This window comes from Haemaphysalis longicornis, unplaced genomic scaffold, assembly GCF_048455015.1.
Source record: "Haemaphysalis longicornis isolate Haplotype H1 unplaced genomic scaffold, Haemaphysalis longicornis Haplotype H1 scaffold_10, whole genome shotgun sequence".
Lineage (NCBI taxonomy): Eukaryota > Metazoa > Arthropoda > Arachnida > Ixodida > Ixodidae > Haemaphysalis > Haemaphysalis longicornis.
In genome coordinates, this window is record NW_027526204.1 from 10,009,020 (window position 1) to 10,035,388 (window position 26,369).

At 44.6% G+C, this 26,369-nt stretch overlaps 1 protein-coding gene across 1 annotated transcript in view; it reads left to right on the forward strand.

The window, feature by feature from the left end:
* LOC144158101 (uncharacterized) overlaps positions 1 to 26,080 on the forward strand; it is a 51,646-nt gene extending 25,566 nt beyond the window's left edge. Inside the window, exon 2 of the mRNA XM_077688755.1 lies at positions 25,272 to 26,080. Coding sequence (XP_077544881.1) covers positions 25,272 to 26,024 — 753 coding nt within the window. The 3' untranslated portion in view covers positions 26,025 to 26,080. The remainder of the gene's footprint in view (positions 1 to 25,271) is intronic.
* Positions 26,081 to 26,369: the final 289 nt, after the last annotated feature.

Here is a 26,369-nt window from a genome sequence, read left to right on the forward strand (position 1 = left end):
TGACTGGTGTAAATAAAGTTTCCCCTCTCTACTCCTCTAGGCACACTTCTGGCAGATGGGAAAGTAGGCAATTTGCTTCGAGAAACGTTTAACAGATGGCGCATTAATCGCAACCGCAATACAACCGAAAAATTTGCTGTTCCTCGCTGTTTCATAGATGGCGCCACGGTTTTAAGCCGAATAGTAAAGGCGAAAGAAAAGCCTAGGAGGGGCTCTGACGTCACTTTAACTGAAGCCGGGAATGCAATTTTGTTAAGCCTCTCTCTTTTGCTTGTATTTTGCCCGCTCACTCCACATCCTCTGCCTCTTTCCAGTCTTTCGCGGGCGAATAAACGCTGAGAGGGATTCAGGGCAGTTGAACTTTTGTCTGAGCCCAAATTGCTATTTGCCTTCAGTGTCCCTTTAAACAAGCGGTCTCAGCTCTTTATCTCTGTTTCAAGAACGGTACTTTAACTTCGAACAATGCTGCGTTTTAGCGAGCTGCATTAAGAGCGGTCTGCAGTAGCACAGTGCAATATTTGAAAGCAAAAGCCTTCTATGGGGGAGCCATGGCGTTCTGCCAGAAAACTATTTCATTTCCCAATTGACCGGTTGGCCGACCGGGAAGCTCTGGTAAGGTCTCTAGGCTCATCGAGCGTAAGTGAAACAAGGCTTTCATTGTGCCAAAAAGATGACCTGTAAACAGGAAACGGTTCTAGATAGAACAATACTACTTCTTCGGTCGCGAAGAAGGAATATAACGATATACCTTTATCTCATAAACCACGCGTCGAAATACATTTCTATCATTCGTAGATGCACTTTCTTTCTGCGCAAACTGTCGTCGCACGGTTTCATTCATCGTTTGCGCTTTGGGTCTTTGAAGGTATGACGATCGATTGGACGCACTTTCATCGAATGTTTGGCGCACTTTTAGCTTTCCCACATCTCTCAACTTTCTTTATGAAGGGATGGTTACCTCTAAATAGCGCATTACACTTTTGACACTGATGTCGACTCCACGACACGTGAGAACGTCACCAGTCCCAGCGCACTGCACGCTGTAGGAACCCACAGTGCAACCTACGTGTGCGGGTGTTTACACACGTGCGTTTTTTTACGTGCGAGCGTCGAAGCAGCGCGGCCGGCGTATCTTGTGGATCTCGCGCGCCAGGGAGGCATTGCGCGATTTCCCCTATGCAGAACTATGCGCGTTGGCCCAGACAATTCTTCATAACTGGCGTGTGCACCGGACCGGGCGTTTTCTGTTTGCTCGCAGAGACAGCGGCTGACGACTGCGCCGGACACCACCCCCGCGGAGAGCGAGCCACGGACGTGACCCTGCCACGCGTAGGCCTTCTGCAAGGACCCCCGGGTCTTAGGAGGTCATCTGTGGCACCGGTCTACCGCCACACGGGCTGAGCCGTGGGAGCCGCTGTGGGCAGCGCCCCCCTTCACGCACGGGTCCTAACGAGACTACTGGCGACTGCAGCTGAGGGCAGCCAGCGCCGCCCTGAACGCACCGCCGCCGATACTCCGGGAAGGACCACCCGTTCTTCGAAGAGCGCCCCAGGCGCCGAAGTGCACCCGTAAAGCATCAAGCGTTGTGAGCAAACCGCTGTGGTGCTGAACAACGGCTTCAGCGTACACTCCTTGCCGGTAGCAGCAAGGCCGAACTGCTACAACGTCTAAGGGTCATGCTCCGTCTCGGTTGTCCAAAGTCCGCATTGAAGAAATGGTGTCATATTATTTTCTTGAAAGTCAGGTTTCGTGCGCTCAACGATGACATGCCCGTTGTTATAATGGAAGATTTAAACGTGGATGTATATGGCTTTCAGCGACCTGACTGCCGTGCTCCGCGGACGAGTGGTTTGAGCTGGTGTGTTACACAGACAGTAGGATGCCTACGATGTGGGAGGGAAGCAAACAGCACCATTTTCGCCAGCTAAAATAAAACTGCAGTCCTTCCATAATGAATTCAGCTAGTTCGCGAAGAAGAGTCCTGAACCGCAAATTACAAACAAGAGTATTTTCTTCCGTGCACAACGTTTGACGGCGCTCCGCTGTGCTGGTCATCCTTGTTCGGAGAGTGAAGGCACTGGTTTTTTGTTTACACCAGGCCGCACTCATGGCGTTGTGGGTAGGCTTACACGAAGTTTTAACCAGAAAAGGTGGGCTCGAAAGAGGCGTTCTCGGCGCACCCTCATTCTGATGATATGCTGACGCTGGTAATAACTATGTAATAGAAAACCTGATGGGTTGCATGACACCGAAAGTTAGCCTTTTGAAACTCTGCAATCTCTGTTTGAACAACAAAACGCCCATATCAACCATGTAATTGGAGGAGACAGAAAGAGCTTCATAAGAGTTCAAGCGAGCATGGTCGTATTTTTCTGGCCGGAATTTTCAGTCCAAAACTCCGCTCGTGCGACCGGCAGTCCTCGCCATTTGTGCTAGCGATAGGTACGTGTCGGGGCCAAATACCGTCTTCTTACCTTCGCTCTTGTCATATAAAGGGTTGACCAGTGGAGTAGATCTGTGTTTTGTAGACATTCCTAAATAATGAGCTACAGTGGGGCTGAAGCTTGGCAGTTAGACAGATGAGGTAATAAGGAATAGGATTTGGGGGGGGGGGGGGGGGGGGGAGGCGGTAGAGGCATGTTGGGTTTCCGCTCTAATTTTTTAAGCCTGCGAAAGCGAAAAATATAATTGGGGAGTAGCCGGAAAATAATACGATAGCCAGCGAGATAAGCGCGGCCGTAGCGCAGTGTTTCATTTTCGCCACTTCATGGCAGTCAAAGAAGCCTCTGCATGTGCAACAAATAGGTAACAAATTGTTCTTGAACCGCACTGTATTAAAACTTAGACAAGAGAAGAGCACACAAGGACGAACGATGCGCGAGCTATCAACTGATTTATTTTCCACAAGACACACTAATATACATAAAACAACGCTGGTGCAAATCAAGGCTATAAATTTATAACAGGAAAATGCCAACCCGTTAACATCCCTCTCGTCTCGGCGGCTCTGCGCGGTCGTACGCACTTCTACCTCGTCGTTTGTGAGGGTAACTGACAGCAGGCTTATGCAAGGGCGTGTTTTCAAAATGGCGAAACCTTCTAGTATCTCCCTTTCTATGTTTTCCTTGCCTCGGCCGATGACACTTGTCTAGGTGAAATCTGGAACGCTGAGGCATGGCGGTAGTGATGGCAATGATCGGCAAGCCTTCTCGGTGAGTGATTTGCCGGCAGTTGTTCCTATGCACGCTGAGCCTTCTGTTGACGCAGCGACCCGACTTTACAAAGTAGTTCTACCCGCATGGGGATGGCAGATGGTAGTGAATTTTTTTTTCACATTCTACAAATTTGTGCTCGTGGCTAGTGCAGCAGGCGTCTCGGGGACTTCGCGGATTGTTGAACTTTTTACAAAGACATCAATTCGCTCGACGCTGGGAACACGACTGAAAGGTCATGTCTTACAGCAATCTTTTTTAGCCCATGCGCCACTTTACGGATATACGGTAGAACGTCCGGCCACGTTTTCGTTGACTGCTCACCTTGTACTGTCATTTCCTGCTGAGTACAGTTTTAATGTCTTAATTACGCGGGTTAAGACTCGCTCTGTAGAGCTTCGCAAAGAAGTCGGGAAGGGGGAAGTCATCAATATCTGCTCTCTGTAGAAACCTTGTAATAGAAAGCTCCGTGGGCTGTTCCATAATCGATTGCGCACGTATGAAGAGCTAAAGATGGCAACATTATATCCTGACTACGTTAGACTCCAATGTCACTGTGATGAAATGCCCGCTGCGAGCTGCCATCCCAGTCTTTGCTAGCATCCGGTTTCCGGCTTCCGCCTCAATCATTCGAGTGCAATTCCGGTCAGAGACGAACCGCATCTTTCTATTCGGGCAGACTTTTCGTGGCTCCAGACGCGTTTCACTTTGCTTGCACATCATTCCTTGCCACGTGCCAAGCAGGAAGGTGCTGGAGTAGGCACTCGTACCGCTTATACAAGCGCTGCTGACTGATTAAGTGTCTAGGTGTCGCCTACGTATTGTTGCTCCTGTCTAAGATGCTTGATATGTTATGGGGATATTAACCCTTGTTTTCTGTTTATATAATCGAGGTTACATAGCCGATTATGTAACCGATATTTTTTTTTTAAAGAGCCAGCTATCGATAGCTTTCTAAAGCCCAATGCAGCCAGGAAGGATGTTGTTTTCACCCCCACCCTCAAAACCACAGGAAGGATTTCAGATAATGCCAAGTGTTGAAGTGTCCCGTTTAACATCGTCAGAAGTGGCGTAATTGGTCACGTGATAACTCAACTTCAGTAATCAACTGGCGCGATCTAATAGGGGGAGTCGCAACAATACAAAAAGTCAATTCCTTGCATTTACAGTTGCTTGTGTCGGTGAGCAACAACTACACAGATTACTTCTTTTAAGCTCCCAGGGACTGTTCCAAAAAATGGCTTGTCAGTACTGATGTCTAATCTCTTTTTTTATTACAGCGTAGAATCGTTTGACTTAACACTTAAGTTAGCAGTGTTCTGATTTTGACGTAGAAACATTTCGAATAAACCAAAGTTGTTTTGCATTCTTGGACCCTTTTATTCCTGCGTGCACGCGCTATGAAAATAGTGTTTTTTTTTTCGTGGATAATGGTTTAGACTTTACGTTGAGTGACTGGCATTGACGGCAGATTACGCAGATTAGTATCGGCCATGTAACGAAGACTTGCATCCCAGGGTATTGGCACAATAGCTTGATAGTGAGGCAACAATGGGGGAAATGAGTGCTTACCGCTTGATCGCGATATATTCGACCACATCTCACATCACCACCATCACTCCTAAGCGGTTCGGGTGTCTGGCGATGGACAGCAGAAGTGGAGTTGTGCGTTGCGCGCAGCTACCAAGATGAGCTGCTCACAGGACAGACGATCCAATGTCGTTCTTGGACGGCGCCGGCTACTGTTTCACTGTTTCATCTTTTCGGGAGGCAAGCTGGGCGGGCAGAAAAAAAGAGGTAGACTACGTACGTCGTCTATCGCAATCGGAGATGCTCCGCTCAGTGGTGATATTTTAGTGCCGGGAAGGACACATCGTTTCGTTACTGCTGCTACACCTGGCTGTGTATGCGAGACAAGGCTAACGTGGCGTATGTGTTCGGTGCTGAGGGGCCCGCCGGCGAGTTCAATACTGACGGCGTGCGGCATCATTTCACGAAGGGGTGGCTGCAGTGTTCGGCCAAACTAGGTTCGCGGTAGGTACGTTTACCTCGTGCGGAATTCCGCTGACCAGCGTCTGTCCAATTTCAGTGAGTGTTCACTGCTGGTCAGCTTCTTTCACTCATACTGAGTGAACGAGAATCCATACCAATCTGAAAAAAAAACGCGCTTGTTAGCTGGAGCGCGTGATGTATTTGTTCTGTTGTGTCAGAAGGGAAACAGAGGCGCATGTTTTCGTGACAATTGGGCCCTCCTTGCATTAAACCTTTTTCCGCGGTGAGAAGCATTGAACGGTAAACAAGCTACTTGGAGCACTGACGCCTTCGAAGGATGAAACAATTTATTTCCTTTGGCGAAAAAACAAAACCTGGTGGGGGTCAGCGAGGGCTCGATATGTGAATGAACTAAAAAAAACACTAAAAGTTGGCCTCGTTGGTACATATGGGAAGTTCAAAACTCACAAAAGGCGACGAACGGACATCGATAACACAAACAAGTGCTCACTTTCAACTGCAGGTGTATTGAAACATACAAAATTCATAAATAAACCAAACTATAGATAAGAGAAAGATAGTGCTACTGAGCAAGGCCTTTATCATACAGAATTATAGATGGTTTGCTGACACAGTGAGCATATTAGACATTGATAGCAAACACCTCTAACAGTTCTCTAACTGGTTGGCAATTAGGCGGATACCAGTTATCAGTCCTGTATAGGTCTAAGTACTACTCGACAAACAGCCTAGCGCACACTCCTTAAGCACACCAGCTTACGCAACACTTACTTCCGGGAAGAGACGGACTTGGCTGCAATACTTCCGCGCGGGGAGTATTCCGCTTTAGATGCTCAAAAGTCGGTCGCCAGTTAGTGAATGAACCTACACAATAACATAAAATATGTAGCGCTGAGGGCGGCTCCGCTTGGCAGAACAACCATAATATGCCCTATATACTTCTCGTCTGATTATGGGCTGACGACCACCGAGTTTCAAACTGGATATTAACTCGCCGTGCAGTTCAAGCTAGAAGCGCTCGCACCATCATAACCAGCTATGGGATTTAACGTTTACCCTTCTCCGTGGTCGAATGGTCCAAAAGTCCAAGATCACCAGCGTCCACATCATCCTTCGAGATGCTTGACCCTGTCACCTCCTAAAAATGTGTAGTCACTGGCGCTTCTCTTACGACATGCGTGCGTACCTCTGCGCGGAGTCTGACGTCTGGTGCTTAAAATACCAGCGGTAATTTTTAGCTTTCCTGAATGACACAAGAGTAGTTCTAATGGCAAAACACCATGTGACATTGTCAGAAGTGTCAAATAGGCCAGATCCTTGCTCTCCTCGTTTTCACAACCCTTTTTTCCTGCAGCCCTCCCCGAGGCTCCGAAATGCTTCAAAACTATCTTTTACTCGTTTTATTTCTCCTTGCAAACTTTTACCTGGGCGCCTGAAGTGTCATTTGCCAGGATGAGAGAGAACGGAGCCCCGTTACTCCAGAACAATACTTATTGAGCCGGCAACACCCGCATAATTTCCCACAGAGGTAACGTTAGCATGTTTTGCAGTATAAGGCCCCGCTCTGGCACCGAACTCCTGCACTTCCTGAACATTAGAACCCAACACAAGCATTCTGTTTGTGGAACAAGTTAGAGCAAGCGAAACGCCTGAGTTTATAAGTTTGCAGATTTCCTAGATGCCATAACATCTGCCTTCTGCCAAAGGTCATACGACGTTTTTTACATGAGAAAGTCAAGACAAATGCATCTGCATGTTGAGATTGACGTCAAGGCCAGCCGCCACACAGAAGGGATGTCGCAGAGGCAATCGGAACAGCGCGTTTGTTCTTAGCGACAACCCAGAACTCCAGCCTTAGGAATGACGATGTGGATTGGTACGAGAAACAGATGATGTATGGCATGATGATGATGATAATGGTCCCGAGAAGCGAACGGAGTGCAAGGTGGATTAAACACAGAAGTTAAAGGCATCTTTCATGTGTCCTTGAAGCGAGAACTATCGCAGCGCCCACTGCTCACCATATAATTGATAGAATAAACATATCTGCCAGGTTCCGGTTGTATTTTCGTAGTCTATGAAATGAGGTTGTGTCAGATAGAAACGCAGCTGCTAATGAGTCTCTAAATAATGTAAGTGTGGCTTTTTTACTTCTTCAAGGTTTCAAAGGATTCAGTAGAACGAAACATCGTGAACGATGGAAAGAATAACGGCAGACATATACAGAGCAAACGGACTGCAAATATACTCAACAATGGTATATAGGCGCGCAAATAAATCCCAAATTTGGATAAAAACAGCCACTCAGTTGACCACCTAAATGCATTTCTTAAACAGAGCACCATGGCGAGCGTGCGGCGGACGTAGTGAAGTACACTCCATCAACCATCTTGCTTGAATGTACATTGCGTCTTCCTTCCTTGGAAAGCTTTATTTCATACGTAACACGATGTCACTTTTTGAGAAGAAAACTCGCCCGCTACGCCTCATTTCAGCCTCTCCCTCAATGGCAATGGCCGTGCTGAGGAAATACCATCCAGACACTTGGAAGCTGGCGTTCGTTAAGTGCTCACTTGCATCTCTCCCTCAGGAACTATGATCTTCTGGCTAATTAACGCGGCAGAGAGAGACCATAGCATAGCTCTCTACTACTGGATGAATAAAGTTCTCTCTATCTCTGTCTGTTTCTCTATATTTTTTGTGTGTGGGGACAAGTAGCTTTATTTTGTTTACCAAACATTCGTCTCTGGTTCCTGAGCCAAATGCTGCAATAGCAGCTTGACGAGGCCCAGTAAACCGTTACATGGCAGTAACGACAATGACAACACCAAAGCTCTAGGCAGTTTCATGGCAGAAGAGAACATATTATACACACACCCAATATACGGAAATCGCAAGCAACAAAAACGTAAATCTGATTAAATGCACCGTCTTTCAGTTCAATGGCAGGTTACATAAATTGGTCGGAAGGAGCTGCTTTGGGGTGTAAATTATACAATATCAATCCCAAACACCCGAAGATTACAAACAAGAAATAAAAAAATCATGCCGCACAAACATCTACAAGTTGCAGAGAACAAAAAAATACCTTTCATGATTATTAAAAATTCATCAACAAGGTTGCAAAATATTTTCGCAATTCCCAGGAAATTAAACTTTGCCGTGTGCTTATAGCTGTTTAGGAGGGGCGGGAGATTGTGTTGTAGCGATTGTAATTTATAATTGGTTCGGAAATGCGGGATGCACCAAGGACCAGAACTGCAGGCGCTAGCCAAGTTTTCGCTTTGTCGCAAACAAACCAGGTGATTAATATATTCTTTGTATTGGCAGGAAGAAAATGAAAAGGAGCGCAAAATTCGATATTCATAAATGGGGTCCACATTCGCAATGTTGTACATGGGAAAGAATTTCTTTGTTCGGCATAGATAAGGCACATTGGTGATTAAACGGATGACCTTTTTTCGCAAGGGAAAGTTTTATGATATTCGTTTTCGTTGTGGCAGACCATATTAAACTACAATAACTGATATGCGACGCAAAAAGCGCGTCGTATATGTCGAGTTTCACCCTTGTTGGGAGCAGCGCGCTACAGCCAGACAGCGCTCCAATCGTGGCACACAGATTTTTACATATGCTGCCTACATGAGCATTCCAACTGAGCTGAGTAGGAAAAATGACGCCAAGAGATCTGTGCCGAGACACTAAGTCAACTTTGTTACCTGCATATACAGGGGAATGTTGAAACTTGATTGGTTTATTTTTTGCTCTGAAAATGATTGCTTTTGTTTTCGCTGTATTAACTTTCATTCTATTTAATTGCGACAAAATAAAGCTTCTCTAGCTCGTCGCTACATTTATCAATTAAATTACTTTAGTCTTTGCCAGAAAGTAATGTGGCGCTGTAATCCGCATATATGATAAATTTAGCTGTTGTATCTATCTGATCAATATCATTATTATACGCATTAGAAAGTTGTCGCCCCAATCCGCTCCCTTCAGGCACACCGGTTGTTATTGGTAAAAAATATGATCTGAAGGGTCCTCTGCATCACTCATTTATATCGCTTAAGTATGACGGGAGTAGTGCAAGTGGTTTGCCTCGAATTCCAAAGGACGACAGTTTATTGCTCAGTATGCTATAATTGAAGCAGGGAAATGCCTTGATAAAATGCCTTGGGAAAATGCCCCAAAGTATAAATATTATTCTCTATGTTCTGTAGAAGGTTCTCCTTCAAGGCTAATAGAGCTGCCTCTGTTGATTTATTTCTTCTAAATCCGAACTGTCCTTCAGAAAGGATGTTATGTTTATCGAAGAATTGAGCTACCCGTCGAAACATTAACTGCTCTAATCCCTTGGAAAATGTAGTAATAGCAGATATTGGCCTATAATTTGACGGCACATTGCTGTCGCCGCCTTTGAATATAAAAATGACTGGAATTTTTCATAGCACTCAGACATACGCTTGTTTTGAGTATTAAATAAAAATATGTGCAAGAACGGGAACGATAAATTCTAGCACATATTTAATTGGTTTTACTTACAACTTATCAACATCTAAAGCCTTTGTATTATTTAGATTTACAAGTGTTTAATAGATCTCGGCTTCATCTGTTGGCTCCGAAAGCATACTTTCGCGCACGTTACCGACTGGTTTCTCTGCGACTGCAATACCAAAGTCCCGAGGGACAGTGCTGACAAGATATTCATTGAAGTGTTCCGCAAGCCCAATACCTGTTATTTCTCGGTCGTTACAAGTTATCTTCTCAGGAGAATAACCTTTTCTATCGGGGCGTAGCACACTATTAATAACTTTCCATGCAGCGGCAGGGTGCTTCTGGGTGATATCAGTGAACAGTTCTTGACAGTAAGTAATCTTTGCTCTCCTCAGTTCGGCGTTCAGACGGTTTCTTAGTTTTTTAATTAATCTAGCGTGGCGGGGTGGCGCGTGCACAGAAACTAGGGTATTTTTTCTCTCTGATCATGCGGACATGCTTAGTTCTGACCCAAGGCTTTCTGGTTTTTTGGATTGCTGTATAAGCCTAAAAGGAAAGTGCTTGGTGTATATTTGTGCGAAGTTTTTAAGGAACATAGAATACGCCTCTTATGCATTTGAATTTGTAAATACGGAAAACCGTCCTGAAGACCAATTTCCTGTTTAAAAGATTCCAACGCTTTTTCAGTTATGTGCTGCACGCGAATGCTCTGACTTTGAGCGTTAAGGCGCCTCCCTTCTGAATAAAAAAAGATAAAAAACCGGGCAGTGGCCCCTTATGTCTGACGTGATCGTACCAGCATCCCAAATGACAGCTTGAACATTCGTAATGAATAAATCAAGAATAGATGAGGCCGAAAACGTAACTGTTGTTACAGTTTTTATGACATTTCTAAAATCAAGATTCAAGCTCCGGAATGAAATTTCTAACGGTGGAGTTATCTTCACCGATGTAAATGTTGCAGTCTGCTCCGAAAACAAGTTGCAGTTCGTTAGAGGAAACATATTCTAGAAACTGCTCCAAAAAAGTGACAAAGCTGGAAACATTGCCGTTTGGGGGCCCATATTAAAATGCAGCTACATCCTGCTAGTTCCGTATTTGTACAATTTTGTAATCCCTTGTAGTTTAGCTAAATTGTGAGATCATTTCATAGTTTGGTCCTAGATTAACGTAAATAGCCACCCCACCTGCTCTTGATATAAAAGCTATTGTTGCCATTAACATCCCGGTACCACGTTTCTTTCAGCATTTTTATGTCAAATTTAAAGAAAATTGATGAAGAAAGTTAGTAATATACTCTTGTTTGGGTGCTGAGCGAGCATTAATTTGCGATGCAGAGTTTAGGATTGCTGCTTAGGGTGTATGTTCTGCCAAAAAGCGAATTCGTGTCAGCAAATTCACGACACATTTATGGAGTCCAAGTGGCTGTGAGCGCCCTTAGCAGATTCTGTAGTGATCATTTTCATGACTCATGTGAACAGCGTCCATGCCCTCTGCCTGTTACGCATAGATCTTGGCATTGTTGGACCACACCGACTTCCGCTAGGATCCATGTTCTCGTTTGTTCAGCGCGGGAAAAAAAGTGCTCGTTCACATATACAGGGTCTGTGTTATCGACTCCTGCGTCTTTGTTGCTGAGCCGTAACTTCTTTGCCCTGTATAGCAGCAGTTAAATTCAAGGTACATCGGTCGGCCGATGATCGAAGAGAGAATCCGAAGGAGCGACGACTGGCTCTTGGTCGACGACACTTGGAAAACGATGAGCTACTTAAAGCAAACAAAATGTACAATATGTACACTTTATTTACACTACGTATGCACAACTCTCAAGGCTCACGATCGCATACAAGATGCCGGGCAAAGCTCGCTCCGAACGGAGCTTGCTGCGCTCTCCTCTTCTGCCAAAAACATCAAAATCCTCGGTTTTACCGCCCACAACAGGGACGTCAAAATTTAAAGGTGAGAATGGCTCATTGATTAGCCCACATTAGGGCACTGATTGGCCACAGTGACCAACAAAGCTAGGTGGGTCCAAAATATAGCCAAGTGACCCACCTCTCTCACTCTCGTACAGAAACCCAGAGGTAATCCGCAAAACAAAAATATAACATACATTAAAGTCACCCAACTAAAATCAAACCTAGCACCGGCCATCGGGTGTTGGGCGGCTCGTCTTAAGGTATTGTACATACCATGCGCACCTATAATTATGCCCCACGCCGCCAAAATTTTTTTCCTTTAAAAACACGTCGAGTGCCTAACAGAGCCTGGTCGCCTTGATGCATCCCAGTCGCCGAGTCACCAGGGTCAGACGTGAGACAAACGGAAACTTCGCCCAGTAGCTTTTAGCTGTGTAATCCTGGTAGACAGAACGTCTCGTGACCCTTTCATACTTTTGACCCCTTGACTGACTTTCAGCTCCCGTCCGCGTCGGGCTTTCTCATGCCGGTAACCGCGGTCTTTAAGATGTCAATGGTCCCCTGCCTCCGGTCTTTGAAAGGAAATTCTCTTCAATTGTTCGCATCGTCTTTAACTACTTTGGAGTGAACGACGCGTTTGTATACGTCCTCTGTGGGCCCCCCCCTCGTCAGGTGAACACAATAGCGCGGCGAACAAAAATAAGCCTCCGAGGCCTCTCCGCACGCCCCCGCGTTCAAGTCATCTCGGCTGGCGCGAAAACAAACAGAATACAGGTAAACACGCTTTACCCAATGGGCGATACCTAGTTGCCGGGTGGTAGTAATTAATCGAGTGAGGTACGCGAACTTACCAGCATCGCGTCTCTTTTTGCACGGGACTTGAACTACAGAATTAATGTTGTATTACCAGGACGTCGGGTAGGTACGCGATGGCATTTCTCAATTTCGATGGCATTACTCCTAGAAATCACGGGCTGAGCACATTTTTGTTTAGGCAAGACCGGCTGCCCGGCACCTTCAACAAAACATGCCTAGTGGTCTTAAGCACTTCTAATTGGATTAGGTATTTCAAATCGAGGCTTCAGGTTGTTCGACATTTATGCACCAATTTTTAACCGTCCCAAATTTTAGCAATATAGCACGGTATACTGTCCATACACGGCACCGTTTTTTGGGCATTTTTAGACAGGTTAGACCCGGCGCCATTAACGCACACAACGAAGAAGTCGAGGAACGATTGCGGCGGGAGATAAGTTATCGGAGCCTAATTTCCCGTGGCTTCTGGACAGCTTTAATAAGGGAGTGTCTGCGCGGACTTTTCCTATGGGCCGCCACAAGCAGATTTTTCTCCAGAAGCCCTCGGGTTAGACGAGTCCATAGAGATTAGACGTCATGGCGTCACAGGGTTAAAACTACTAGCCTTGGTCCTCGTGCCCTCTTTTGCAACGTCGCAAGGACAATTAGCATCTCATCAGGCTCCTATCGCTCCTTCGCAATGACGCCGGGAATTGCGACCTCGCCAATTTATGCAAACGAGAAGCTCCACCGGGAGTCAAAGTCTTGAGGGCACAATCTTTCAAGGCGAAACTCAGGCCCCGCACGCTGTTCTCCTCTCGCCCAGAGTTAGCGAAGATGTTCGCAGAACGGATGGTTAAGTATTTATGCCCACATTAGTAAAGTAAGATAGGCTGTGGGAGTGGTCTTAAGGCTTGCCCTCCCGTAGATATATAACGCGGTGCAAACGACCCTGACCCTCTGGCACAGCATTTAATCAATGCAAAGTCGAACTCCCTCGACGTACATCTCCTATATAAAACGCAGAGAGGACCTTTGAAAAAATCTCCTTACGAGAGCGTTACCCGTAGCGATGTTTCGCAATATGTCCGTAGAAAAGGATCGACAAGTTAAACTTATTTATCACGAATTTGCATAGAAGAATTTAGGCTAATTTTGGAACCCAAAAGTTTCCTCGTTCCATATGTTGGCCCGCTCTCCAGGGACAAGAATGGATACCGTTGCAAGAATTCGAATAACGATGGCGCGTAAGTTTTGGTTCCGTCAATACTTGTTCTAATGGGCCTCGAAGATCCAACACGAAACATCTACTTTTACCGCGGTGTGGTGTCTCTAAATGAGGCAAAAATTTACGCTAACAACGAAGTGCAAATCGCCTCGACAAACATCTATTGGCGGCAATTTTGTTTTACATGTCAAAAATAAAACGACTGATAGGGACAACGAACTACAGGAACTTTTTACAACAGCGGTGATGACTTCCCTGCTCGAAGGATCTATCGACTGCCGCGGTCTCCCTCATGGTACGGCATCGAACCAGCGTCCCTCCGGGGCTCGTCGTCTGGCTCAGGGAGTGATTTCTTTCTATGGGGGCGTTTTTGTCTGTAGGCTTTACACTCCGCTAAAGAAAAATAATGAAAACAAGTTCCTCAAAAATGGTTTTCTAAAGGGCTCACTTTTAAGGACAAAAAGGAAAGTGATGCAATTTCTGTCGTTGGGCTTCCATTTTCTAGTCACAAAGCATGGTTGGACCAACGCACACAAACAGTGATCGCGGGTGCAATGTTGTTTAAAAGCTTCAGTCGAGATTTTCCACAAATTTGAGCGAGTTCGGACGGAATATTTGTGGTGAGGTTGTTTCATGCTCCAAATAAAGCGAGATTGTGTCGCCTCGGACAACAGAATTTGTTGTTAACCTTTGCTCATTACCCCGTTTCACATAAATCTTTTCAACTGATGTCGATAGCTTGTGATAACCCGAATAGTTAAATGTTAAGTCGGTTTCAAAGCAATTGAGAGTGTAGATCTAAACTAAGTCACAAAGAGGCCATCTGCCTTATTGAAGGTTCAACAATTTGGAGGGAACCGCTTGTGCAAGCTATTACGTCTTGCAAGCGATTCATTTCATTGAATCATCTCATCCCATACACCTTTGTCCTTGAAGGACAAAGGTGTCCTTCTTGTGTCCTTGAAGGACACAAGAACTCTAAAAAAATCCAATTGAAAGAATCGGTGCTTCTATATAATCATGTTATGTATGTCAGTTAAATTCTCTATGGTTGCCTGTAACTGTAGACCGCTTGATGTAACGCACTATAGACGAGAGATAGTGACAGAGGGACACCTTTCAGGGGGAGTTGTTAAAGAGTACTCACGCATTACAAATTTTGTTCACTAATTCGCAGTTGGCCGGCTAATAGTTGCTCATGGAGTTTTGTTAAAAGTATGTGAGCGAGAATTCCCCAAAATCAGTTTGCCTGCTTTTAGACTGACTGCTTCTACAAGCAAAGCTGTATAAGGGAAAATTGTACCATTCCGAAGAACTCCAACAATACGAACAATGCTGCCAAAAATTGAATCCAGAGGGGACTTCATCATTTCGACTTCTTTTCATCCTTGGCCTACAGGTGGAGAAATTACACTTCAGCGACGCCCTCTTGGATCATGCAATAGACCTAATGCAAAAACTGGCGCCCTCTCGCGGGAACCGCGTGCGCTTCCGCCATGTTGGGGGATTCCCGGATCTCAAGATACCGCAGTATACATGATAGCCCGGGGTTAGCGACGCACACATCGGCATTTATCGTTGTCCAAGATTCTTAAGTACTGCCGTGTAACTTGCTGTGCACAAAGATGATACACGAGAACGACCACGGAAAAACCGTACACATCTTTTTTTTTATTTCTCAACGGAAGCGTGATTCGAGCCCTGCGTGAAGTCGCTTGCGGGTGTCGACTTCTTAGCGCAGTAATATTATAGCTAGACGCATGAATAGTCACGAAACGAATAATATGTGCAGGACTAAAAAGGTGCCAAAGTTAGCTATTTTCTAGCCCTGTATTTGCCGCCGAGCACTCCTGCCTGCTAGTAGTTAAGGCTCACTGCGTCGGTCAGCTCGTACTTTATCGAGATGAGTTTTCAGTCTGCCGTTCGTGCTTTGCGCACCCGTGTTTTCTTTTTATTCTGGACGTTCGCTGGGCTTTTATGGAAGTACTACGCATTCTTTCATTTGCCAAACATTACAGGAAATAAGGGCTCGGCGCCTTCTGTTCGACCATAGCCTATTTTCCCAAGATCAAATTTTTCGAGCGGAATTTTCTAAGCGGTAGTGTGCACCCAGTTTTGTTGTCCAGGGCGCGAGCAGGAGACGCTCAGTGGTCGCCGCGAGGCACGCGCTCACGAGCGCTCGGAATTTTCTCGCTCTCTAAGGTTTTCGCAGTTTCTTTTTTTTGCTAAAGCTTTTGCGTGTGCTGGGCCTTCTCGGCGGTCGCCGCGAGGCATGCGCTCACCAGTGCTCGGCAATGTATTGGCAGATTAATTATTCATTGGCAATTTATTGATAATATATTGGCAATGTGAAACGCGTTACACGCCACACAGGTTACGTGCCACACATTACGGCCAGCTACAACAGCTCCGCTGTTAAAAAAATGCAAAGTATGGAGTTTATTTTCTTTTGCAGGTTTTCTCTGCGTCCCAGATGACCCTTAGCGTATAGCTATATCGCGGAGTGCCCCCTCCCCCATTTCAACCTCAGGGCAGCCCGCATCGGCTCGAAGCGTTTCAGGAATGACCTCCTGAGAAACCCGCAGGATGCGAACCAACACGGATGTACTTTCAATCGCGTTCTCACATCCAAAAGAAAAAAAAAAGGAGAAGAAACGCGACAGCCTCCAAAAGCTTCCCCGCCGGTGCCTCCCTTGACTGTTTTTTCGATGCATAATGCGTATTTACGAAGTCGCTCGCAAATGTGGGCAACAGATAAAGGTCCACAGATCACGCGTAGCTCATTCTGCTGCGCTTAAATCTGAATATAAAAGGATTGCCAAGCCCAGAAAGCCCCTCACACGCTCCGTACCAAGCAATTCCACGACCGGCATCCCCCAACATGGCGTCGCGGGCTCGTTTCGTTTTTCTCCCGGTAGATGGCGGCACTTTTGCATAAGGTCTATATGATAGTGTCATTATTTCAAGGCTACTATCAAAATGTGCCTACCACGCTTTATGGGAGGGGCATCGACGGGTTCAGTGGGACCAGAGGTTTGTGAACTTGGGGTCGTCACTAGCCACGAGGCAGTACCTTCTCACCAAAAGTCTCAGTTTTCCTGTTGTCGATTGGGTATATGTAGTTTGCACGGGAAAGAAAAAGCGCCCAAAAAACGCTCGTTTGGCAATCTGCCCCTCGATCAGTCACTGTCCTTCACGTAACAAGCTGGAAAAACGTGCGAATATTTGCCAGCATTTCTAGCCTTGCGCCATAAGTGGACGTCATCATCATCATTATGCCTTTTATCTTTTACGCTGATCTATCGATTTTTTCTTCGCTATTTTCTTCTGATGGCCCCGTATAGGACATTTCTGCCGCTCAGTCACCTAGCTAGCAGTCTATAGACACTGCGTTACCTCTCTCATTTAGCACGTGCGCACCTAATGGACGTCGGTGGTTCTTTCATCTCATTAATGTTTGGAAACCTATTCCGAAAGCTTACGTGATTCCCCTTCTCTAAGGTACCGATAACGTTCAGCCCGTTCCACAAAGAAAAATGCAGCCTCGTTCGCACTTTTACAAAGAAAGAGATGAACTTACTGCCGCCAGCCAACCTTCACGATGCAAGGAAACGCGCACTTTAATCCAGATATGCTATCAGAAGATCGTAGCGCAGGCACCACGACCCCATTTCCGAGTGATTCATTTCACCTGGTAATCGTACTTCTATTTGGTTAACGCTGTGTTTCGTTGTCGTTTCCTCTCATGATGTTCGTAATTGTCATTTTTTAATAGCTACCTTTTCCTTAGTTCCGCAGTTAGCGACGCAACACAATTGACCGTTCGCCAATTGCTACGGATATAGAAAAGTACTTATTGTGTGCTGACGAAACTCCAGTACTGTAACGCTAACTCTATGGTGAGACAACACTGAATTGTTCTACAGCAGCACTATATTACACGGTGATCTATATAATGCAGGGCCCTGACGAATACATTATTCTCGATTGCCGACTGTCCTGAAATTGTGAAAACATTCCTATCAATAATTACCTAAGGGCCTACGGAAAGAGTGTACAGGGCTATTAAAAGTACTATAATCTCGATTTTCGACTGTCCTAGAAATGCCAATACAGTCGTGTCGATATCGGACTAACAACGTACGGCTATCCACGGTTATACTACTAAAAGGCCATACTACACGGCTATAATAAGTACAGTACTGTATATTGACTATTGTAGAAATAGCAACATATTTTCATGTAAATTCATTTAGATTGAATCTATGAAGTCCCTAATCCCACTGATCGGTGTAATCGCTTGTAGCAATGACCGGTGACCACAACAAAAATGAAATGGCTCTACTCAACTGTGTTTAAAATCCTCTGTAACATCAAACGCCTGAAAACATATTTCACCAGAATGAACAGCTGGGAGAAAAGGGGCGTGGCTTATGAAAACACATCTTGACCATCCTAAGAATAAAGGCATGGATCTTTTTCTCTCCTGCATTCTGCCAGCTCTTTATCTTTCCTTGTTTCGCGAACAGGTTTCCTTGCTTCACAAATGGTTTACTTGCTCTACAAGACTTTTCACTCTTTCACAAAACAATGCGTCAAAAGTCAAAAATCAGGGGTTTTCGTATAATACGCGGTAGGCTTCAGTGAAGCTCTTGGCTGTAATCAAAACTTCGTGATGATTTTTTGTGCTGAAGGGAGTGTATGTACCAGCGGTCATAATTACATTCATGTTCTTCAAAACATGTCTCTGCTCGCATTCGCGTTTCACAAGCTGGACATGCCTGCAACGCTATCACTTTCTGCATCTTTTGAATGACTAAACACAGCTGATGCCTCATCAACGTGATTTTCCACTATCTGTGCACTGGTCTACATCGTCAGGAAGGGAATAATAAGGTTGTAAACCTCTTCCGCCGTCAGATGCTGAGCCATACAAAACAAAAAAGTAAACATTCCCATGTATAGTATAAGGAACCAAGAGTACTGGCACATTCCATTTTGTCGCACTGAATATGGCCGCCAAATGCTTTCTTACGCTGTTCCTCACCTACTGAACAGGTTAAAGGGACACTGAAGTGAATTTGCCAAGCTCCCGTTTTTGCTTGCACTGCGTAGACTGGCTCAAATTAGCACACTTTTCATCGTTTATCGGGTTGACAAATCGGTAATTATTTTACAAAGCGCGAAAGAAGAAAAAAATTTTGTAGAATTCAAATTTGGCGCCCTTCGAAGACCGCCTCATAGTCTCTACAATGGCAGAAAGAGGGCGCCAGGAGTCCGCTAGAAGTAGGAGTTCCTGTATAAACATCCCCCTCGCGAGGGGCACGATCAAATGCAGAGCATTTCCGGGGGCGCACGACGTTAAGTAGTTTGCGTTACGTTAATGTTGTTGCACTTGTGGCAACTGCTGACGAGAGAGCGCTCGTCAGCAGTAATTTGAATGAGTCAACGATATAAGGCGCGTCCGTAGCGTCCCATTCTGTGTCGGCTCTGTGGCGCAGTGGGTAGAGTACCATGTACATTGCGTTCCGCCCGCAGGGTCGAGGGATCGAAGCGTGGCGCCGGATAGTATTTTCTTTTATGTAGTGTAGGGGGAGGGGTGCGAACAGCGACGGTGCGGACTACGACGAGACAACGCGGGTGACATCGTCAGTTACTGAAATGCTCTGCATTTAAAAGAAGGTAGTGCAAAATTATTCAAATGCACTGAAAGCCACTAGGGAAATATGTTCCCATATGGTACATTTGATCCAATCCTTACGCATAGTACATAAAAGCAAGAAGTGGGATCAAAAACATGCTAGTACGCAAGCTAAGACATCAACTTATGATATCAATAGTATTTACTTACTTTGCCCGTACTGGATTTCTTAGTCATCCCTATCTCGTAGCCGTTATGGTGCTGAATGTGCGCAAGTCAAGACTGACAGAAAATTGCGGCATATGATCACAAGACCTGCTGCGGCAGCTAGTGGAATGAAGATAAAGGAACGATTTTTTCCTGTCGTGGTAGGAAGGGGTCACGCTAGATGGCGCCATGGTACTGTGAGGGAATATGCGACCCAGCGGGCTATAGAGGAATTTGAATTAAGTGAGAATTAGCTTCCCTGCGGGCGTTTAAGGCTAACTGAGTGGCCGTTGCGTTTTCTTGATGCTCTCACCGTATTTAACTACTCTCTTGCATCATATATTTCAAGTTCGCTCTTAATAAGGATCGCCAACGTTTCGAGGTGTAGTGTATGAAGGCGACACGGCGGAGGGCTGGACGGCAAATCGTGTGGGAGAGGGAGGGGGGGACAGGATGGCTTTGAAGGAAAAAAAAAATCAAGAAATTGCTAATAATATTTGACAATAGTATGCTGGCGAAGTGTGAAGATGGGAGACAATGCTACTGGAAGCGATGAATTCTGATCTGTTATTGTCTCGCCGTCAATTCTCTTTTGAGGACACCCGCCGCGGTGGCTCAGTGGCGAAGGCGTTGGGCTGCTGAGCACGAGGTCGCGGGTTCGACTCCCGGCCGCGGCGGCCGCTTTTCTGATGGAGGCGAAAAGCATAAACGCCCGTGTGTATGAGATTTCGGCGCACGATAAAGATCCCCAGGTGGTCAAAATTAATCCGGAGCCCTCCACTACGGCACGCCTCATCGCCTGCGTTGCGTCGGCGCGTTAAACCCAACAATCAATCAATCAATCTCTTTTGAGGACAAAACTGGCTTGTCGCCGTTCACATTAGCGACGACCCCTGCACTAGAAAATAACCAACACAGCCAGTGACGATCTTATGTAAATATTTGGGCCGTGCACCGTGTATGCGACTGTGTTTTGTTACACATCTAAGCAGGCAACAGACTTGCGATTCGGTGCTTGATTCGCGTCCTTTAATTGCGCTCAATTTGTTTATTTGACGGTATTGCCTAACCTACTCGCTAGTATACGTGTACCCCGCCGTTCGTAAACCGTGTGGCCTAAAATGTTAAGCAAGAGTCATTTAGTTTGCGGAAATACAAAAGAAATTTTCCACTCTTTTTCGAGGCGTTGACAGGCCAGCAGCGTCTGCTGAATCAGCGGCGCTCCTGGCGCTGGCATGCTCCTGCTGAAGCGACCATTTACAATTACCTCAGGCTCAGCAACGTTCTGTTTATGCTACTTGCGAAATTTCTTTTGTCGCCCTCACGCAAGAAGAGCAAACGAAATTATCGTCGAGAACTGAGACCACCCGACCTGGCGGTACTGCCCCACGCCGGGACGACTGCAGCTCGCTCAAAAAAACGCCGATAAATAGGCCCGTTGTAGGGGATATTATTTTGTTTAGCCTCTGCAACTACTTTTAGGGCATTTTATTCGGTATGCAGTCAAGTAAACTCACCACAATGTGAATAAATTAAGTACAACCAACTTTCGCTCTGGCTTGAAATTGAAATCACATGGAGGGCGGTGAGGGTCGTCTACTTTTGTACTACCCAGAGGCGTCGGCCGCTAGGGGCGCTGCAGGTCGCCAAAAGAGCAGGTGATGGCCCAAACAGGACGGCGTTTTCCGGGTTCTGACCACGGATTGTGGGCGCTGCCGACTGTGCCTGAGGACTCATACTTCGCGTGGTGCCGTGCCGAAGACCCATCCGAGCGGCAGCGGAGCAGGGCATACCGCCTAGCCACCAAGGCCTAGTGCTCGCCTTCATCGGTGCAGACAAACAGATGCGACTCGCAGTAAGTAAATCCGTGTTTGTTTTTTCTTTGACGCGAGTTAACCGCTATGAGCATTTGTAAAGCACTCTGTTCACCGTTGTTTACCATGCAAATGCTTAGCGGAGACCCTGCTGCAGTAACCCCGAAATAGGAAAGCAACAATTGCCAAATCATGCCGCCGATGGGTGGATTAGTTATTTTCAAGTGCTCTACACCGAATTCACTGGATATGATTTTTAGCAAAGCTGTTTAGAGAGAGGTTGCGGTCGTCTGTCCGCGCGTTTGCAGCAAAGCACTCTCGCTTTGCGGCGAAGTCAACTACAAAAGGGCACAATCGCCTTCAATGGTTTTTTTGTGTGTGCTTTCATTATTTATTGCGCTTATTCTGCCGAAAAATTATGTTCTGTGCCTAGCTTCTTTTTGGGGGGGGGGGCGCGCGGGGGGGGGGTTGTGTTTGTTTCTAAAGCGCATGTTTTCAGTGTGCGCAAACATATAATACAGTAAATCCTCATTAACTCGAACTGACTTAACTAAAAGGTTTTTTAAATTCGATGGGTCATCGGTATAGCCTTAATGTTTACTTGTTTCTCTAGAAAGGTTTTGTAAGTGTGCTCCAGTTCAATCACAATATTGTTGCTGAAGTTATGACGAAGACCATTGTGCGGGGTTCTGGTATCATTACCCAAGGTGAGGGTTACAATTAGTAACCTTCCTTCTCTTGAAGGTACATTTAAAAAGCATGCAGCGATACTTGTATACGCGAAATTAAAAGACAATTTTGATATCACTGCTGTTTAAGGTGTTGCGACATTGCCCTTGCCACAGTGTTAAGCCATACACAAAATCTGGTCATTTTGAGTCTGTTCCTTGCGGCCACTGTTTTCTGCTCTGTCCCTTTACCATAAACAGTAGCCGACTAGTCCTGCTTGTCCCTGAGTGCTGTTTATTGTTACTCTCTCTGCCCTTGCAGGTTGGGCATCATCCATGTGGTCAGCAGCTGATTTCACTCCCAGAATAAAAGTGGCTGGCCCTATGTTCAACTCAATTCAATTTAATTTATTCAGCATTCTCAACAGAGAACAACAAGAATGCTAGGCGAAGAACAAAAAACCGCCATACAGCAGCTTGACAAAGGTCCTTGCCCCTGAGTTTGACGATGGGCACATTGGCAACGAGCACTGAACACACAAGAAATGAAACCAAAAATTTCTAATTAGACAACTAGCAAATAAATATACAGGAATACATAGTTCTACGTAAACAAAGATACCAGGATATACAAGTACAAAAGGAATTTCACATCAATTTCCTCAAACAGAAATTACACAAACTCTAAAGACTGGCAACAAACAAAATTAACGCATTAACGTCACGCAGAAAGCAATGTGCAATATATCAGAGTATCGTTAGCCAAATACCCTAGAAAAAATGGTTATATGTTACAAAAATAATTCCTCAATTCTTTAAGGTTGTAATTTGTTATATGTTTATATTCATTAAGAATGTGTGGCAAGTTGTGCTGCAGTGACTGCAATTTATAGTTATTACGAAATTTAGGTATGGACCAGATATCACTATTCCGCGTACACAACGTGCTTGTTCTATGCTTAAGGGAGGCTATGGTCGTCAAAAAATGTTTAAGAGAATCGGAACTAAAATAAAAGGCGCGTAAAATTCGAAACCGGTACATGTGTTCTACTTTGACTAAATTGAGGTCTTTGAAGGCTGTGTCGGTTGAAGCGAGATATTCCAGGTTAGCAATGTGGCGGACTATTTTCTTTTGAAACATAAAAATTTTACTAATATTCGTTTTGCTTGTCGTTGCCCATACCAAACTGTATTAGTTAATATGCGACATAAACAAAGCATGGTAAATTTGAATCTTCGCCTTCACAGGCAAAAGTCGTCTACAGCGAGATAACACTCCGGTAACTTGAGCGAGCTTTTTACAGATAGTTACTACATGTGAATCCCAGTTCCGATGAGAAGTAAAATTAATTCCTAGAATTTTGTGTTCATGGGTAATGCAAATTTCATTTCCATGGTATTCAAGGACATCATTAAGTTGTACTGGTTTATTCTTTGCCCGAAATATCATAACTTTTGTTTTATTGGAATTGATTTTTATGCGATTTATTTCTGACCAAATAGGAAGCTTGCGTAATATTTCATTACATTTTTTTGCTAAGGTATTAACATCAGGCCCAGAGATTAATATACTACTATCGTCTGCATAAATTACAAATTTTACGGTGGCATCAATATTCACGATGTCATTAATGTACACATTAACTAGAAGCGGGCCCAATACGCTTCCTTGGGGTACGCCATGTATGACCGGTAAATAAGAAGATTTATAACTGTTCAACTGAACAAATTGTTTTCTGTTATTTAGATGGGATTTCATCAAAGCGAGAGGTATACCAAGAATTCCTCTTAATAATAGCTTATCCAATAAAATGCAATGGTTCAGATGGTCAAATGCTTTACTGAAGTCTATAAAAATACCAAGAGTAAAAAAGATTGTTTTCAATGTTTTCTAATACGTGTTCTTTAAGTGTAAGTAAAGCTGTTTCCGTTGATTTTCCTTTTGTGAGACCAAATTGTGCATCTGATAACATATTTTTAACATCAAAGAATTTTGATATGCGAGTAAACAATATTTTTTCTACACCCTTAGAAAATACTGGGAGGACCGATATTGGTCGATAATTGGAGTGGTTATTTGGATCACCGCTCCTGAAAAGTATAGTCACCCTGGATTTTTTCATATCATCTGAAATGCGCCTGACTGAATAATCAAATTAAAAATATCAGTCAAAACAGCAGTGATAAGCGGCAAAACGTATTTTACTGGTTTTATTTGTATGCAGTCTGCGTCTAACGCTTTACTATTGTTCAAAGCCATAAATGTTCTGTATATTTCTATTTCATTCGTTGGATCCAGAAATATGCTATCAGCAGGGGTATTTGGCAGTGTTTCTACAGTTGGCCCGGCAGAGACGGGCACACCAACATTCGTGAAATGACTATTAAAATGCTCGGCAAGTGCTACGCCGGACAACTCGCAGTTATTGTGAATTATCTTTGTGGGGGAAAGGCTTTTCCGTTGGCGTCCTAAGAACTACAACCAACTTCTATTTCGGCTTTTATGAATGGCATTACCATCACACCGGAAGGAATTGAATGTGCCATTGATCGACGTTCGAATAATTCCTCCCCAGGACCCGATGGCATTTGTCCAAAACTGCTCAAAATGACTAAACCAATTATACCTTGTATCTTAGCCGCCATTTTTCAACAGTCATTCGACACCGGTATCATTCCAGATGACTGGAAAATCGCACGCGTTGTTCCTGTATTTAAATCCGGCAACCGATCAGAACTTTCAAATTACAGACCGATATCCTTAACAAGCGTACCATGCAAAATTCTAGAACATATCATATCATCAGCCCTTATGACATATCTTACAAAGCACAACTTTTTTTATATTCATCAGCATGGATTTCTTCGAGGGCGCTCGTGCGAAACCCAATTATTTGAGCTTGTAACCGACCTACATCAGGCGGTTCATGACTCATCCCAAATTGGTGCCATATTCATCGACTTTGCAAAAGCATTTGATAAAGTACCTCATAAACGCCTGATGATGAAACTTGCCCGGCTTAACATAAACAGCAGCGTTTTCAATTGGATTACAGCATTTTTAACCAAGCGCTATCAATACGTTTCAGTAAATGACCACGATTCCCCCTTAACAGAAGTCAAATCAGGAGTGCCTCAGGGCTCTGTACTGGGACCAATTTTATTTTTGGTTTACATTAATGACGTAAGCAATAACTTAAGTTCTAATGTTCGGTTATTCGCCGACGATTGCGTAATTTACAGAAACATTAACAGCCATGAAGATTCTAATGCTTTACAGACCGACCTGGGAATAATTGTTAACTGGTGCGAGGATTGGCAAATACAAATAAATGCTTCCAAAACAAAAGCTATGACATTTACCAGGTCTACTAACATGCACATAAATTCGTATTCTATTGATAACACAGTGATAAAAAACGTTTCTACGCTAAAATATCTGGGTGTCTATTTGTCGTCCAACCTTACGTGGAATGAACATATTGATGCTATAATTTCCAAGGCAAGTAAAACACTAGGTTTCATCAAACGAAATTTGTATTTAGCCAGACAATCAACTAAACTTTTAGCTTATACTACATTAGTTCGATCCAAACTTGAGTACGCGTCCATTATTTGGAACCCAAACCAGGCATACTTAACAGACAGACTGGAGGCCTTTCAAAATAAAGCGGCACGTTTCATTACTAAGAACTATTCCCGTACATCTAGCATAACTGCCATTAAAGAATCTCTACTGCTGCCCTCCCTCGAAAAACGAAGAATACTAGCATTACTATCTCACTTCCACCGGCTTTATCATAGTGCGTCGTCATTTGCTGCATCGCATATCAAACCTGCCCATCGCATTTTCCCCCGTCTAGATCACCCTTTCAAAGTCCTCCCCTTGTTTGCCCGTACTAACCTTCTTCGTACATCCCCGTTGTTCTTGGCCATCTTTCATTGGAATCGATTACCAGAAGATATTGCCACAATTCATAATCACGATTTGTTTGTAAGCCGTTTGAAGCGTTTTTTATGTATAGATAGCTAAAATTATCAGAGCCATGAACCATGTATTATGTGCGCTTGCTTTGTATTTATTTTCCATTTACTTTTTTTTTGCTTTTCTACCTTTTCCTGTTACATCCCCGCTCTTGACTGTTTGCTCTTGAATAGAAATGTATCCCACACTTTGTTCACCCCCCCGCCCCCCTATGTAATGCCCTTCGGGGCCTTTAGGGTATCTGAATAAAAAAAATGTTCTGCATATTTCTATTTCATTCGTTGGATCCAGAAATATGCTATCAGCAGGGGTATTTGGCAGTGTTTCTACAGGTGGCCCGGCAGAGACGGGCACACCAACATTCGTGAAATGACTATTAAAATGCTCGGCAAG